The sequence below is a fragment of the Antedon mediterranea genome, chromosome 4 (assembly GCF_964355755.1).
Source record: "Antedon mediterranea chromosome 4, ecAntMedi1.1, whole genome shotgun sequence".
NCBI classification, from domain to species: domain Eukaryota; kingdom Metazoa; phylum Echinodermata; class Crinoidea; order Comatulida; family Antedonidae; genus Antedon; species Antedon mediterranea.
This window is the reverse complement of record NC_092673.1, coordinates 25,809,009-25,827,485: the sequence shown is the minus strand read 5'-3', so window position 1 is coordinate 25,827,485 and position 18,477 is coordinate 25,809,009. Positions and strand designations below refer to the sequence as shown.

At 30.8% G+C, this 18,477-nt stretch overlaps 2 protein-coding genes across 4 annotated transcripts in view; both read right to left on the bottom strand.

Moving 5' to 3' along the window:
- The window catches only part of LOC140046153 (oxaloacetate tautomerase FAHD1, mitochondrial-like), a 122,219-nt gene that overhangs the window by 44,853 nt on the left and 58,889 nt on the right, over nt 1–18,477 (bottom strand). The gene's annotated exons all lie outside the window — the stretch shown is intronic.
- LOC140046149 (fucose mutarotase-like) lies at nt 1,094–17,037 on the bottom strand. 3 transcript variants are annotated; one of them, XM_072090694.1, is made up of 7 exons: nt 16,930–16,993; nt 13,457–13,524; nt 6,918–6,993; nt 6,361–6,431; nt 3,016–3,117; nt 2,074–2,147; nt 1,094–1,821 (listed from the first exon to the last, which is right to left on the bottom strand). In XM_072090694.1, the coding sequence occupies exons 3-7, from the start codon at nt 6,982–6,984 to the stop codon at nt 1,761–1,763; spliced, it is 375 nt and encodes a 124-aa protein (XP_071946795.1). In that variant the 5' UTR covers nt 6,985–6,993; nt 13,457–13,524; nt 16,930–16,993; the 3' UTR covers nt 1,094–1,760. The 3 variants fall into 3 exon arrangements, with proteins under 3 accessions (XP_071946795.1, XP_071946794.1, XP_071946793.1); XM_072090693.1 differs by lacking the exon at nt 13,457–13,524 and having other exon boundaries at nt 1,096–1,821; nt 16,930–17,018; XM_072090692.1 differs by lacking the exon at nt 13,457–13,524 and having other exon boundaries at nt 1,100–1,821; nt 6,925–6,993; nt 16,930–17,037.

Genomic DNA, 18,477 nt, shown 5'->3' with positions numbered 1-18,477 from the left:
TAGAAAAAATGCTCATATTCGGAACATGATCTCATAATCGCGTCGAGCATAGCTCATTGGCGAAAATTCCATATTTTTTAGTTGTATGAAAACATTTCTCTGGATGATTATTATTATTCTGTTTCAGTTGATCAATGATCAATAAATAACATTTAGAGTTTATATATTCTTTAAAAAGAGTGTTCTTTTGACACCCATGACATGTCTTCTTCATTGTGTATAGCAGCATCTCCTCCCTGGTGTCCCATGGTAGTTCTGTAAAGATTGAATTACAGTATTTATTTTGTCATCATATTCATTACTATGCCCTGCAGCTGTACTTTTTTCTGCTCATCATTTTTACGTTATTTTTTCAAACTTTTATCCACCGGTGTTATTATATTTTTTAAATTTCATTTTTAACAAATTATTTATTTTTTTTATAATTTTCTATTTTTAATTAATTTGTGAAGTCAATCCTGTCACAAGATTCTCATCTTTCTGGGATCTGCCTTCGTCCATTTTCTTAATTATCTCTTGCCATTGTTGTTTTTGTTACTTTTTGTCTTTTGGACGCTTATAATGTTCTTTGAATTGAATAACAATACCTCACTCTGCGTGCCTGTTCCTTTGAATTATGGTAACACCACATAACTTTTTTTGGTTTATATCATTTTTTGTTTCTGATACCATTACTTTCATGGTGACACCCATAGACCAGCTGGTTAAATCATGTGCATGCATCAATTTCCTCTTTTTTGTGATCAATGATAACATTTATAAAAAAACATTATAAGTCAATATCAAGGTAGTTTGGTGCTAAAACTTTTAACTACAGCAGAACCCATATATGGCGACACTTTTGCGATTCAATAGAGTGTTCCTTAATAAGGTATCTCCTGCCTTCATGTTAAAACGTATATTGGCTGTCATGTTAAAACATATATTGTCCATTTGTTTCATATGAAAGTGTAGCCTTACTAATAAGTCCCAAATAAGTTCTACTGTGTGAATCAATGCCTTTTAAATGTTTGTTTTAATGCTATGGTTGAGACATGACTATAGAGTTATAAATTTCACAACTACATTATTGTATATTCCGATTTACATTTTATTATAAATATTTTTATAATCATCATTTTTTTATAATTTAATATATATATTTTATACTTGTATAAATTAAACTCATGGTGACATTAGCACCTAAAGTATTTGGAAATCAGATTTTAACATAAGTTATATAATTAATTTAAGTTTACATATAACTAAACTAAAAATAAACAATTTTAGAATTTAGATTAACTATTTTTCTTTTTAGATTCACTAATTTAAAATAAATTATGTCATCAATTTAGGATTTTAAATCTTAATACTAAATTATGTTGACCATAATTAAGCAAGTTTTAATTCAAAGAAATTTAAATGTGAAAATAAGATTAGGTACAACAATTTCTGCTTTAAACAATTTCATATTTTATATTTATATAGTATGATTGTCTCTCATCAGATTATTAAACTAACATTTATCGAACAAACAGTATATGTACTATATAGTCTTTTTTAGAGACAACATTTTACCATTGTTGTACAAGTAAAATAAACATTTTATTTTTATTCGTTATTATTTTCTTCTGTTCTTACAGTATAATCTTTCTTTTTTTGTTTTGGCCCACAATTAATGCTTTTCTTCAGTAAATAAAATTATGTTGTATATTGTTGAGAAATAAATGTAATGTAGAATGGAATTTTAGTACCCCATAATACTGATAGTAGATTTGATTTCATTGTGAAGAGGATATGACACCTTTCTTCAAAATCAGATTACCATACAAAGCCTTTTCTCTGAAATTAAACAAAAACCAAAAATTAAATTAAAAAAAACTAAAGACAATATGGAGAATAGTAAAATAAATTTCATTGTACATAATAATAATATTTGATTAGGAAATTGCAATTAGCTAATCAAGTGTAGCCCCTGCAACTATTACTATTATTTGATAAAGTACTATTCAAGTTAATGACAACAAATATAATAACAATGTTAATTATTAAATAAATTAAATAGAAAATACTTTTTGAGAAAATTCTAAATACCCTGTTGCTACAACAGCAAAAGCTGTTCGTGCTCGATCATAAAACTTGAATCGTTCAACCTTTCTCAATTCTATCTAGAAATAGAAAAATACAAATCAAAACAATTAATTGAAATTAGACACTACTGATTCACTATTGAATTTATTTTGTGTATAAATAGTAAGACATTTTCATTCTGAATATTATGGTGTTTTAAAGATTATATATTAATGTTTATTATGGGAAAGTGCAACAAGGGGTGGGTTTATAGACCCTACTGCATTTTCTAATAATCTGAATTATTATCTAGAAGAAATACAAACATTTCAAGATTAGAAATACAGAACAGAAAACAGGAACATTTATTAATATTTGTTAATAAATAAACAACTAAAAATCACACATTGTTCTAAAATGATATCTTTTTTCCCCCTACTACTATATAAACAATTATTACATAGTAAACTGAAGGTCACATTAAAAACAATGTCTCATTTTGTGGTAAAGTCATCAGAAATAAATTGTTTTTATTGATCAGTGGTCAATAAACAGATTAAATTTCCGCTATTACAATACTGTACTTAAAATCAGGTCAAGTGTTCCATCTCCCACTGAAGAATGTGCCTACTTATCATTGTAGTGGGCAATCCATATGTAAGGAGAAGCATTCCATATGTAAGGGAGAAGGTATTCCTTATGCAAGAGATAAGGCACTACCATATGCGAGGCAGGAGGTAGTGAATGATGTGAGGTACGTGTAATACCCGGGGATACAGGCGAGGCATATGGGAGAGAGGAAGCACTGACACATGAGAAGAAGAGGAGGACAGTATAATATTATGCATGCACTACAAAGGTGCATGACTCATCCATCCCTTCATAGAAACTACTGGATATTATAATCTTAATTTCATGTGACATTCCTTATCACAGTAAACAGGGAAAAGTTGATATTATTATTACCTGTCTACCTTCTGCCTCTGTTAACATTTCTTTATATATTTCCCAAACAGGGGTTTTTAACTGTCGCTGAGCATCACTATCCACTAACTGCATCACCACTGCCTGAAATTAAAATATGAAGATTGTGTTCATTTTATTTCATAATAATATCCTGGAGTTATATAAAGTGCATAATGTTATTAGACATTAACCCATTTTATTCAATTTTTGGCATCAAAAATGTATGTAAACATATTCCCATTAATGCAGCTAATAATCAGTGTTGGATTTGAACCCATGACTTCACGATCATTAAACCAACGTCCAACAAACTGCGCCACACGCCCTTATGATAATTGCCACGTCTTTTTGATGACAATAAAAAGAACAATACCTATGATAATGAACAGTAGAATCCTTATTATTAACGACCTTACTAGGAATGTTCCTTGAGTAGAGATGCCCAAAAAGAAGGGTATGTCTAAAATGTACATTTATTAAAGGGTGACTCTAGGTATTAAAAGGTTCTTGCTTATTATAAAATATAAATATAAAGCTTTGCTACACAATTGATAATAACTATAAACTCCACTTTATTCGTCATGGGTGGTAAAGCAGAAAGAGTGTTCTAAAATAAGTTCCCTTTTAAAGCGCTACAGAAATATCATTCATAACATAGGGATTTTACTGGTTAACTACTGTACTTGTGAATTAATGAATAGTATTTGTCTATATCCTTGATCAAACATAAAGTAATTTACCAGTGTAAACATTTCAAAGAAACATTATCTTCGTACAATCTAAATTCTGGCTACCATACTCAAACATATGAAGAGGAACAGCATCTAGATTGGTTGGATTCAGATATATTTGATCCCATCAGGGCAAACTATAGGATTGAGTTAGGAATGGTTACTGTGGTAATGTACATTAGAACAACTATTATGGGGATACCCTCAGGACCCAAATATTTCTTTATAGAGTGTAGTGTCCTCTAAATTAAAAAGTATTTTGCTCCTCATGGGAAATTGTTCCTTTTGTGGTGTCTCTTGCATAGGGGTGTTCCAAAGGACGGGTTTTACTATATTGTAAAAACACAAATTGATATAACTTATAATGCCTTTGTAGTCAATTTCCAGAACTTTTCCAGCAGTAACAAATGCAATGTATGGGATGTAAAACCAGTGAAGAGTGAAATAAATTTAACTCTTCCTGGTAAAACATATTTCATAACTTTTAATAGGAATCAACATATTATAGTTGTTAATACAGAGGTCACTCAAATATGATACTTTATCAGCAGTACCTACAGTATATGCCAATATACCAATTCTTTTTTTTTATTTACCCATTTCATTAAATAGTAATATTGCATTGTCATAATAAATAACAAGGTCAACTCATGCAGGCATCTGGTCCATTGATCAAGGGGGTGGACCTGATACCACCCAGCCCGGAAGTGTCATGATAGAGTGATAGTACAGGTATTTACTATTATTCACACTAATTTTAAAGGTTAAATTAGTAATTGAATAAGTTTTTTCCACATGAAGCTTATATTCTATTTTCTTAATATACAAAATACAATGGGTTCAATGACTGGCGTAGGAGTATACCAATAGTCCCTTACACCTAATCGTATTCCAAGAATCTAATTGACTAACTGCGTCTGACAGAACAGTGCTTAATCAAAATATTTATATTATGTTTTCCTTTTACCTACACACACTTCCTAAAAACCTGCAAACAATCGAAATACAGGCTTGACACACTTATATTGTTCCTGTTGTATAGTTAAATACATTTATAGATATGAATGAGTCACTGGATTTAATCAACTGAAAGTTTTCTTTTCTTCAAATTTGTCCCTGATTTTGTTCCAATTTCAATAAACTGTCACAGTATGGAGGATTGACACATTTGGTAATTTCTATTGTATCTTTTTTTTGCATACATTTACAGTTTATTTTCTTTTCTTTAACTTTTTCACCTTATCACAATGCAAAGTATGACATACTGTTTCGTTTTGGAACTGTAGACGAAGGAGACATTTCCAAACCTGTTACAACCTACCTTCATTTACCATCCCAAACTGAAGGTTGGTGAATAACCCCTGCAAAGGGGTAGCGTTTGTGTCATGCGCATACCCCTTTGACAGCTAAAATGACATTATGCACTACTTTTTTTTATATCTATTATCTTAGCTTTTCATATTAAAAGAAAATCCTTGATCTGCCCTGCCAGTATACTAAATTAAATTTAAACTTCCTAACATCCACCAATACTACAATATACTTCCAAACAAACAGAATAGATGTGTACATTTATACTATAACAAAATATTATCCAGAGTTTAAACAGAATAATCATTAACATCCTACACACAAACAGTAAGTGTGTATGTGTACTTTTCCTGAAAAATTAGGGAATTTTAATACAAATAATAGACTCATAAACAAACACTTATTATATTTGTTCAATATCTATAAGCTTGTAAAAATGCGTATTTATAGCTTTTCCTAAAATACTAATAGACTGATAATTAACTATTTACTACCGGATATATGTTATATTTATTATTATATAAAAAAAAAATTGTTTTTAATAGTAATTTAAGTAATGAATATTAGTTTATGAACACATATATGTTACTTTATAAGATTAACTAGAAATCATTTTTTTTTTGTTTCAATCCAGGCCTAATTGAAATGATCCCATTAAAAATAAAACGTATATTTGTTACTTATTCTTATGTTTTAAATGCTGTTTTTTTATTATAAAGGTATACATATTTGGGCACATCACTACCATATTTGGGCACATCACACTTCTTTTTAAAAACTAGTTTGATAGTGTAGAAAGAGCTTGACCGAGTTAGAATTCACCTAAAATAAGATCAATATTTAGTTTTTTATGGTATAAATCTTAAGCTCAACAAACCATTTTAAGTACATAAGTACTCTCATGGGTACTAACAAAAAATTGCTATACTATTTCAGGGTATGATATTTCTGCAAATTTAGATAATTGAAAAAGCAGCAGTAGTTAAAATTAAATTAGGTTTGGCCGCTCAGAATAATTTAATACATTTTAAAATTTACGGTACAAATTGATATTGTTTACTTTACTTTATTCCATTACAAGTCTACCTAATGCTACAGTAACAATTTTCGAATGTCAAGAATAACTACAAGGCTATACTGTAGCTATTGCATCAAAACATAATTCTCAGAAATATATGTGTGTGGGGGATTACCACTTATATGGTAGGACTGTGATTGATTACTACTAAATGTGGTAGTCTAGTGGCATGTCGTGAAATTAAAATAGTTTAATATATGATCAAATGCACAAGATCACACTTACAGGTTGATCGACATAGGTGTCTAATGGTAGAAGTGTCAAAATTGCCTTCAGAAGGCCTGGAATATCATTGCCTATTAAAAAAAAATGTTTTAAATTCAAATTTAAGAACTAAACAAAGCTACAGCATTGCTCATACAATGTGGTGTAATATAATCCATGCCTTATGGATTAAGAGGAGAATGTCTAATTATAATCCAGCAAATGGATGCTTGGCAAACATGCCACCCCTTCGACCTCCGGCGGAGGCACATTCTGGCGCCACCACTGCTTCCATCTTGAATCGAATGTTGAAGACTCATAAATAAATATGGCATTCATTATTTGGCAGCGAATAGCTGTTATATTGTAGATGGCGCACTTTACATTATTAAAAAAATTCATAATCCTATATTAGCTTTGTAAACAAATATTTCTAACAAAAAAATTAACTTCCAATCGGGATGTATTCAAATAATGCATGATATGTAATCAACCAATCGAATGGCATGGATAATTTGAAATATGATGTCAACATGAAGACACAAAATTTGCTAAAAATAGAAAAAAAAACAAGATACCTCTTACCGTCTGCACGTATAAGGATTGGTCCTGATTTGCATATTGAACTTGAAGGAAAGTTTGCATCAGCCAAAACTATAGGTGTAAAAGAAGGGAATAAAGAGAGCGTTCTTTCTGTCTACCAGGGTTTGATAGTAGTATGAGTCATGTACCAATCTTTTGTTAAAAAGCCCCTGAAGGTGCAAATGAAATATCAACCTGGTCATACTATTGACAAATTATACGCCTGATGTAACACCCAACAAAATATCTTTGAAAATATAAGAATGTGCGTTTGATTTGGAAATTCCGTGATTTAGTTCCTCTTGAATGTTAAAATTGTGATTCTTTTGTTATTCATCACCAAAACACAGAACTATCAAATTTCAAAATATTTTGATAAGGGGTGTGATTTGTGTACTATTTACAACAAGAGAATAGCCTTCTGGACCACCTCACCTCCCAGCAATACAATAGCATTAAATAATCATACTATTGTTTGTGATTTATTTTTAAAAAGGAAAATTGTTATGATTGAAAACATAGCAACAATATACATATCACTAGCCTGGAATCATACTACCTACAGTACAGATGGGGATTTAATATCAATCTTATATAACGCTTAATGCTCAAAGCTTTTAAGCACTTCATATTAATAATTCCCTCGGTCATTGGATCAAACATGTAGGAACTGCTCTCATAAATACAGTATGCAGCTAGTAATCAGTGCAATTGTGATTTTAGACCCTACTGGGTACCCATATACAACTGGGCGGAAAGAGGCAAGTCTCTTGACAAAGAAACACACTGTGCCACATACCCTTAATTCAATAAGCAGTGTGTCCAGCAAAGAAATAATGATATACTGTATGGAGTGCATTTTGACATGCAAAATGTACTTGCTCAGTATGTAGTATAATAATAATATCATAGATTTATATAGCGCCTAATGTTGTGAAACCTCTAAGCACTGAACATTATTACCCCAGTCATTCTTTTTTTTAATCAAACACGTATGGAAATATACTCTCATAATAATGCAGCTAGATCAGCACAAAGTTGTGTCTTTATCTAACCAGGTACCCATTTATACACCTGGGTGGAGAGAGGCAAACATAAGTAAAGTATCTTGTCTAAAGCTCTGTCTACACTATCAAACTTTATGTGACAAAAAAATGTGATGTTTCCATATATGGACATGATGTCATATCACTACCATATTTGGGAACATTACACTTTGTTTGTCAAACTAGTTTGATAGTGTAGATATAGCTTAAGGATACAAGCAGCATCAAAAAGTGGGACTCAAACCCATGATTTCCAGACCACCACAGTCAGGAGGATAAACTAGGGTTATGAGGGCCCCTAGATTGTCAGCATGTTTTGGATCACCCTCTATAAATAAGGTTAAATAAATAAAATGAAGAATGCTCATATAATACCATAAAAATAATAAGTTGAATAGGGAAAATAGTGTTATTTTTTTTTTACGAGCGATATGATTGTTCAGTGTGTATGCAACTATGGTGTCTGGACAATGTAAAAGGCAATCTAAAGGTTAAGTCCAACCTCTATTTAAAATCAGATCATACACTGATGTGAATGGTTGTAGGCAATGACCCCAGTCAATAGACACATCCCACACTCCAAGTATTAAGCTCCCATTGTGCTATATGATTTTCATGACGTGATTTATTGTTATAAATGTCACATGTGATGTAATAGTTCTAATTATTCAATCAACCTAGGTTCTATTAATATCATGCTCATATTTTAACAATAGAGTATACATATGTATAGCTATTCCTAATCCTCCTTAATTAATAAATTAGATGATTTTCTTAGAAATGCGGTACTGTAAATATGTGGTAGGCACCACAAACATTTGTTTAAAACATTTTAATCATATGTTTAGCAGTTTTTGTTAAAAACTATAACCTCATTACAAGATGTGGCCTAAACCTCTGGTGCGATATCGTATGACCTAAACCTCTGGTGCGATTTCAGTCATCGTGTGACCCACTTTAGGATGCTAAAATATTGATTCACCTAACATCCTCATTAATGGGAGTGGTCACCCACAAGACAATTGTAACGATTTCAATTTATATACCAAGATTAATTTTGCTCACATCATACCATATTTTTGTGATGGTGTAATGTTTGTTATGGTCTTCAGAAAATTCTAGAATTTGGTTTAAGATCACCTCATCAAAGGGTGTGTCCTGGAACTAGAATATGAGACAATTGTTGAAAAGTACATTTTGATACTATCTTTTGATAAACTTATATCCTCAAATACCTTCCATTGTACTATTACCGGTAATAAAATGGTGTGATGTATTGTGTGTTATGTACTGTATGTATTTGTTTAGGATTTGGTATAATAGGCGTGTCCTACCACAAAATGATCCTATTAACCAATCAAAACAATTTAAACAATATTGGGTTGGCATAGCATTGCAATTCTATTAAATTTTAATTCAATTTACATAACACCCTAATTTAAAATACCTTAATATCTAATTACTTCATTTGGGAGGTGAGAAAATTATGACATTCTCAGAATCAAGTCGACTAATTGTATTTAGTCATAATTTATAATTGCACTACTGTAATTTCAGGGGGTTCTTTTTGGTCTTAGCATAGAATATTCTAGGCATATTATTATTCCTAGAGAAACTCAACAGTTCTTTTCAAAACTATATACAGTATGTGATGTAACGCAAACTTTATATCAACATATCATTCCGCCATGAAAACTTTCAAAGGAGCCACCGTTTTAAAATAAATATTTAATTATTATTATTATAAACAATACATTATCAAATGAAGTAATAGTACATGCTTAAATAAAGTAAGAAGACATACTATAAATTTTTTTTTTTTGCAATATATTATACAATTTCTAATTATTAACAATTAATTTTAATTTCATTAATTTATTTGACCAAAAAAACCCCCCAAAAATCAGGAAAAACAAAAGCAACCTAGGCCACTATGACTCAATGAAAAATATAAAAATTTGGTAATTATGAAAAGCACTATTTACAATTTTTATTTTTTTTTAATTTCATGATAAAAATATTAAATTAATAAATAGTGTAGTATTATACTTTTAATCAATGTGGAGTGACTGATTTAGAGATGTGTTTTAGAGAAAAACTTACTGCAGAATCTTTGATAAATAATGGTATGAATTCCTAAAAGACCAGGAACTTGTTAACTGTAGTGTAAATTGGAGAGCAACTTTCAGTGCAAAAGGATGGATGATAGAACTCACAAAACAGCTGTAATCATGCTAATAATATTTTCAATAAAAAAAAAGAAGAAAAACAATATTTTATCATGATTTTGTATAAAAAGATCATGGTACAATTCCAATAAATTTAAGAATAATATTATGAAAATGAAACTAAAGTTTATTTCTCTTTTTGGTATGATGCCTAATATGGTATTATTTGTTTCGATCATTAAATTGTGAAGACTCCCATAAATGAGAGGTTGTTGAACCAGGGATTATAGTAAACATTGCATTTATTATTTATTATTTATTTGTTTCAGATTTACTAGACTACTGGAATAATATTAATAATCTTTATTATTATAATTTATTATTTAATTATAAAACAATTAATACAGTACTTCTGTATAATGAAAAACAATGTACTATTATACTGTAAGTTTCTATTTGTCTTAAATCTCTTTATTTCAACACATTGGATAGAAATATCTTGCAAAATACAGGGTATACTAAGAAAGTATAATAATAATAAAGGTATTTAAGTCGTGTTTGGGGGATACTGAGTGGACTACATTAAGTCATGATTAATAATAATGATAATATCAAATATTTATAAAGCGCTCTTTACCGGAGGAGTCTCACAGCACAATATGAAAAGAATAACTATTGAAATAGGTGAGTTTTTAGGAAAGATTTGATTAGAAAAGGGGAGGAAGTTGGTCCCAGATCTCTGGTGCCTGTGCAAAGAAGCCCTTAGGCACGGATTTAAGGTTGGTTCTATGTGCTGTAAAAGGATCCGTTTAGATTGAAGACCTCTGCATAGTGGGACATATGGTTTAATAAGTTTGTTAAGATAATGTGGAGCCGTGCCACAAAGACACTTACAGTACATGAAGAGGTTGCAGTCTTGTACTGTATATGCTCTTTAACAGGCAACGGCAGGCTAAAGGGCTAGGTGGCGCATATTTCTACTTACTATTCTTTAATAGCAGGTCAAAATTGTTTGTATCCTTTACCTTTTACTGTGTACTGTAGTAAATTTTTTTTTAAATACGCAAGTTTCATTGATAAAATAGTGTACTGTAGTATTAATTTGTTTTATGCATAAATAAAACAAAGTAAATTGTACTTTGAACAATTCCAAGATCTTCCTGTTTAACAAAAAAAATATTTTCACAACCACAACACATGTGTAACTGTCAGTTTGTTAGCTAAGTTATTTAATAGGGATTTTCCATTTTAATTGTATAATTACATAGGAATGCCATACTTTCATTTGTGTTTAAATTTGAATACTACTGTACTACTATCCCTATTATTTGTTGTGGGTAAATACACCCACATTAGAACTTGAATTGTATTTTCATAATATAATATTTAGTTAAATAGGGATTTTCCATTTCAATTGTATGCAAAAGTCTGAATGCCCATAGAATACTTCATTTGTTTTTAATTAATACTACTGTCCTTTATTTGTTGTGGCTATATAATATACAGTACACCCTCATTTGAACTTACAGTTTTGGTGATAAGAGTTTAGATGTCTTTGTCAATTTCTTGTATAACAAAGAAAGTTTTATCCTTAATCCTACAGGAATAAAGGTAGGCCTAAATATTGTAGAGTATTCAGGTATTTAAAATATGTATGAAGGATATCCTCTATGAAATGTTACCTAAATTCTTACTTTACAATAGAAAGATTTGGTTTATTATATCCGTTCTATTGTATTGTTGACAATCATATAGCATCACAATGTGATCATTTTTCAACGATTATTTCATGTTTAAAATTCCTTAAAATAGTAGTTTTCTGAGAAAAATTTACTTCAAAACCCCCCCAAAACTCCCCCCAGATCAGATACTGTCATACTGTATGATTGTCACGTTTACATTAAATTTAAAAATCACAGTAAATTAGAATACAAAGTCAAAAAATAAAAAGAACCTTGCATTGAAAAGTTCCTGTTCAGATTCTAGTATAGAAATGAGCTGTTTAGGAGGTCATTGTAAAAGTTTTTCATATCTTGGTGCTAGATTATGGAATGTACTCTAGAAAAACCAATTTAAAACGCCACAAATTAGAATTTTATTTTGAACCCTAAATGTAAAAAGTAAAGTTTTTGTTTATATATTTTTATCTCTTTAAAAAAAAAAAATGTTTAATTAGTAATGTATAAGTTGATCACAGCCTTGTAGAAGAACACCTTAGTGGTGACAAACATTTCCGTGTTAAAATAAAGTATTTATCACTATTATTATTATTTTTATTAAGCCTTGGAATTATGTGGTAGGGTGCTAAGTTCCATTACACACCACCTTTTTGTCCTTCTCTATTACTTTTCAACCAGGTACTCATTTACAGCCGAGTAAACTGGGTCTTTCTGTACGACAGTCAAGTGTCCTAACCACTTGGTTACCCAACTCTAGGCGTGGTATAAACAGATTATAAATTTACAAATTTGAGTTTAAAAGGTGTGGGATAAGTTATACAATTGATATCCTGCATCTACAGTACTTGTTTTAAATTTCTTTTAAAACAGTCGCCCAAATGTCTTAACGGTGGCTATTAAGATGGTTAATGTTCACTCTTTCAAAAACACCTTTGACCTTTATAAAAAAAATACATTTAAACAAAATTTAGTGTATAATGACCAGTAAGATGCATCCAGTAGATATACTGTACAGTGGGACCATCCATCCAACACTCAACAAATATAAAAACCTATTGTTTAGTAACTATTTAAATGCATGTAATCATTATACGCTCATATCAATTTTTTTGGAGAGATAAAAATGATTCCCCCCCCCCCTTTCAGGTTTGTTTCATTATTCTTTGTTTAAATAAAATTATTATTCATTTATTATTTCAGACAATTAAACAATATAAACATTGCCACAATATTCTCATTGCCACATCGCATGCTACTAATGATAATACTATTAATCGTTCCATTTTTAACAACAATTGGAACCTCCTACTGAACTAGCTATACCCACGTAACAACATCATAGTCGAATCTATGTACTGTACCACTGTAACACAAAATTAAAAAAGAAAAATCAGAAAAAGTTTTAGAAGTGACTTAGAACTGTATGTCGAGTTTCTAATATGTATAGGCAGATTGTTCCAGAGCCTAGCCTAGCCTAGGCCCAACAGTACTGAAAGTCTGATCTCCCCAGCTAAAACTAATAGTGTCGGTCAACAATTTATAATTTTAGCTGGATTTAGGTGGATCGCTCGCTCCTAGAGCAACTCCTAGATGTGCAAATTAAAGCAACATTTGAAAACATAGACAATTCAATATACTGTACCTGTATAATTTTCAGTAATTACTGCTTGGCCGGAAGTCGAGATCAATTATAACTTCCTGTATAGTAAACTAGTAAACAATAAATTATATTGAATATATTGAAGATTTTCATTGCTATTTGTATTTGTACAACACCTCCTACTGACCTAGCTATACCCACGTAACAACAACATCAACATCATAGCTGAATCTGTGTACTGTTCTACTGTAACGCAAAATCAAATAAGAAATGACAACATAGCCAATTTAGTGCAATATAACCATAACACTCAAGTTTTTAATTACAATTGAATATTTATGACGACGCTTTTGGCAAATAAATAAATAAAAATATTCTATTCTAAGCAAATAAAAAAAAAAACTTTGATAAACGGAAGATTATTCCAAACCATAGGCATGAGTTAATTACAAAAACAAACATTTTATTTCACATTTAGTTTAATTCATTTTAAATATTTTTCTATTTTTCAATAAAGTATTTTGCAAAGTGAATGCTTCTATTAACATTTTAGCGCAAATTTCTATCATTATCAGCAGTGCTTACTAACAACATTGCTTGAAATAACAAGTTTTCAACTCTTTCTTCAACTGACTACTGAAATTGTTAATGCCATTACGCAGATTATTGCATAGTTGGGTCCACGCACAAAGACTCGAGGATGAGTGAGTCACAGCCGAGTGGTTAAGACAGTAGAACCGTAATCCATAGCCAGGGTTCAAGGCTCACTCGCTCCATGGTTCTGGTGGTAGAACAAGTCTTCGCAGATACTATAAACAATGAGTTAAAAACAATTGGTTCTTGGTTTGATGCAAATGGACATTTAATATCGCAGTTGGCTGCTGATGACACGATGTGACCCTTAGGGGAGAAGAATGTTGTTGAAAAGGTGTAACATCTAAGTCCACAGCGCTCTGATCTTCATGAAATAGCGCTATATAAATGTCACATTACATTACAAAGATGAATGATCTACAAGCATCAGACTGACATCATGAACGCAACGTTTGGTCACTTGATGTCGTCATTGAAAAAGTTTCTATAACTGTACTACACTTAAATATGGTATAAGATAGTCTTTAAATATGAAATTATGGATAGAAAGGCATACTATATGCGGAGGACCAAAATGCATTAAACCTCTTCCTGCACAGCTGGGATGACCGACTATAATTTAAAATACTTAAAGTTAGGATATTTATTTATATATTTTTTTACCATACCTTTGAATCAGTGGCACTCACAATATGCGGTGCGGTCCAAGAAACAAAACAGAACATATTAAAAATTAAAAAGACATGAATAACTAAACTATAATTTATAAATATAACTGATAATTTAAGTATTTTTCTGTGGTAGTCATGAGCCATATAGTAATTTTCATTTTCTTGGACAATAAGGGAATTTCGTATTGTATTATTATGCTATTATATTATTTAATATTATTATTACTATAAATATTATACTATGTTATACTAATTGATATTTTGAATGATGGTTACTGTCAAATCTAATTATACATTTACTTTATAATGTAATGTAACTACAATTATGCTTTATAGAAAAAATTAATTAAATCAAATTAAATAATTTTAATTACACGATGGTATAGATTTATTATCAATTCCGGGAAGGAAAGAGGCGGAAGGGCTTTTTCAATTGCTTCCAAATATCATTTCCTTAGATTTATGTATTTCCAAATTAGATTAGCAACCACCCTTTAGAAACCACAAGTGTAGTATTGACGTACACTTTAACTATATTACTCAATACAAGCATGGTAAAGGCTAATTAAAGTTATTAACATTTTTTCCAGATGGGAATTCCTCGAAACATGGTACCTCGATCTTTCAAAATAATTATTAAAATAACTTCTAAAAATGTGTAAAATTGAATGTATTTCAGATAAAATATAATAGTTAATTATATCTCAACCATAATAGTAATAATGGTAAAAAACGATTATTTTATTTACCTGACGTTTCGCCAAACTATCAGTTGGCTTTCTCAAAGTGTAGTGACACGTATGTCACCGTCGACCTCTAGATCTACTGTAGATCTGAATGTATTTCAGATTTAGAGTATGTTTTTGTTTTTATTTTTAATAAGACAGATAATAAAACAATAATAATCAATATATAATATCAGGGTATAACATTTTAAAGGAATAAATACACAGATATTGCCTTGGAAAAAATGTTTTGTCCAAAAATCTTTTCTAATGATAGCGTGATCAATACATTACTGGGTATGATCAACTAACGTTCTTGTAACCAACTAGGAATAAAAACACCTCATAACAGGGGACACGTTCCTGTAAAACAAACGAGGAGAAATATTAGCACCTTAATGGTCAACCGCTATTAAAGATGTACTGTATTGTCCCCCTGACAGAATATTTTTTTACATTTTTTTGTCGAATATGCCAATTTGATATCATAATAGTGACCAAAAACTGTAATTTAAAGCAAAAATAGTCAAATTGGCTGAAAGCTAATGATGTTTGGTTGAACCATTTATTTTTGAAAATTATTGTATTAGTGAAAAATCAATTTTTTCGGTTTTTTTTTCTACGCAAGTGATTAACTTTATTAAAACTACAAAATAAGCTATTCAAAGTCTGATTTAATTAATCTTCACTTTTCATGTTTTTGGGGGACAATACATCTTCAAGGGGACACTTTGTTGGGTCCCAAAGGTATCATTTCATTGCAATCTCTACTGCAATCAATTTATATGCAATGTGATTGATCATTCAGATTGTATTAATGGGTCGATAGCTACCAGCATTTCGGCAATATTTTGTCTGTCTGCTCCGTTAGTTTTGGTTTAACCTGTCCTAGTTTATTCACACTGTCATTCAAATTAAGTAAGGTAATTTACGTATAACAGTAGGCTACTGAATGACATAAAGTTTTATTAAAACAATTACTTTTTAGTACCAATCACCAGTGCTATTCAAGGTCAGTTATAGGTCTAAAATCTCATCAAGGATCTACTTATGAAAAGTATTTAATATTAAATTATTACGTGTTAATCGGTGCTGACTGACTACTATATAATAAGTATTATTATTACTAATTGTCAAGAACAACCAGCAACATTTATATACTTTTCTGAAAGTCATGCTTTTAATTTATTTTTCATGTGATTTTAGAAAATTCATTTTCATATTGCTTTTATTAATATTAATTATTGAAAAATCGTGACTGACCACATTCAGGTAGGGTATTTTCTACTACTACTGTATAGTAAAGTAGCTAGCGGCTTACTCTGCCTAGCTGAGCTAGCTAGCTAGTACAGTAGTAGAGTAGGCCTAGTACACACAGTAGACTCAGCAGTGGTGGTGTAGTTTAGGTAAGCTAAACCGGTAGTAGGCTACAGCGGCCTATTTGTAAGTGAAAAAGGGGTATATTATCACATAATATGTTAATATATGTTATTATTTCAGTACTGAAGAATGTTTCTGTACTAACCTATTTCATCTCCATGGCCCATTTGGGCCAAAGCGTACAAAAGTTCAGGAGAAATAATAGACGGTATATTCTTCAAAACAACCATTTTGGAAAAAGGTTATGGTTCAGCGAACTTGAACTTTACGTCACAACGTGCCTTGGAAAATAAGTACAACCTGTAAATATATCAACCAATGGGAAGTGGTTAGAGATTGTGACGTCAAGTTAGGGGAATTCCCTTTCGGATGAGTTTTAGAGGCCTAAACTATTATACAGTAAAAAAAGAACTAACAGCTGTATTTTTACTTCCATATTATATATAACTTTCACATTTAAGTTATCCACAACTGGACTATCAAAATGTGACGTCACATCGAGACCCTACTATACAAGTTTTACCAGAAAAGTAATCACTGTAATGATTTTCCAGTATTCAATAGGCTGGTTTGCTATGTTGGCATAAAATAAATCCAATAAAATCAGTAATAAGAAAACATTCTGTACTGTACACAATTCTAAGAAGTCTGGGCTCGTGTTAAATGAAGTAATGATCCGATGACTGGAAGAGTCGTATTATAACTTAAGCGCCGCACATTTAAATTTAAAGCTTATACATACTTATAAAGCAAGGACCTACTCAGTAATAATTAGACCAATTGGTAATAATAAAGGTGTATTAGGAAAAGCACCACGTGCACCAAATGCATGGTAAAGCTTAGTTCTCAATCCCCTAGAACGGAACACAAGAAGTAGCATACGCAAGCGCACTTATCATCTATCGCCTCGTGATTGGTCAAAGTTTGGCATTTCGTCCTAGTGGGAACCAACAAAAAAATATAATGCCTTTTCCATTCTAAAAGTTAAAAAGAGGTGAACAATTGGGCTTCTAAAAGGTTACACTCGCAAATCAAATCAATATTAGGGCTAATTACCAAGAAACCAATACTGTAAGCGGGCTGGGAAATGAGGAGGTGTGGAGAGTGCTGTTGGAATCCACAGAAAAAACACAACTACCACTAACACTGACCAAATCCGCTAACAGAAGAGCCCTATTTTATTAAACAATTCATTTTATTATTAAAAACGAAAAAAGTAAAAAAAAACACAAAACCTAAAAACAATCTAATAAATTGAAATGTTATGGCACGTTGTTCAATATTTAATGGTTAAGTTTATAAAATAACGTTAGTGACTAAACGTCAGGACGTTTTGTAATAAACCACGCTATAGAATATTTTACCACTTCCTTCAGGATCTATGCTGACCAACTATCAAGGATGCCAAATGGAATCAGATGGGTGGGAAAGATAAAGAAAATAATTGCGCAGAATTACGCTCTGTCTACACTTTATCAAACTTTATTTGACACAAAAAATGTGATGTCCCCATGGACATGATGATGTAATATCACTATCATACTTGGAAACATCTCTACCATATTTGGGCACATCACAACTAGTTTGAGAGTGTAGACATAGCTTAATAAATAATGTGAATTGTAACAAACTATACTGGTTTTGCACGTCATTATTGATAATAAAGAATGATGGTCTAAATGCTTCTGGAGCT

Excerpts from the sequence above, each read along its gene's own strand:
- LOC140046149 (XM_072090692.1), bottom strand. The coding sequence starts at position 17,014 with ATGGTTGTTTTGAAGAATATACCGTCTATTATTTCTCCTGAACTTTTG. Across the intron at positions 6,994-16,929 it reads GGGCCATGGAGATGAAATAG|TTTTGGCTGATGCAAACTTT; the intron begins GTTAGTACAGAA and ends TTACACCTATAG. Across the intron at positions 6,432-6,924 it reads AATCCTTATACGTGCAGACG|GCAATGATATTCCAGGCCTT; the intron begins GTAAGAGGTATC and ends TTTTTTTAATAG.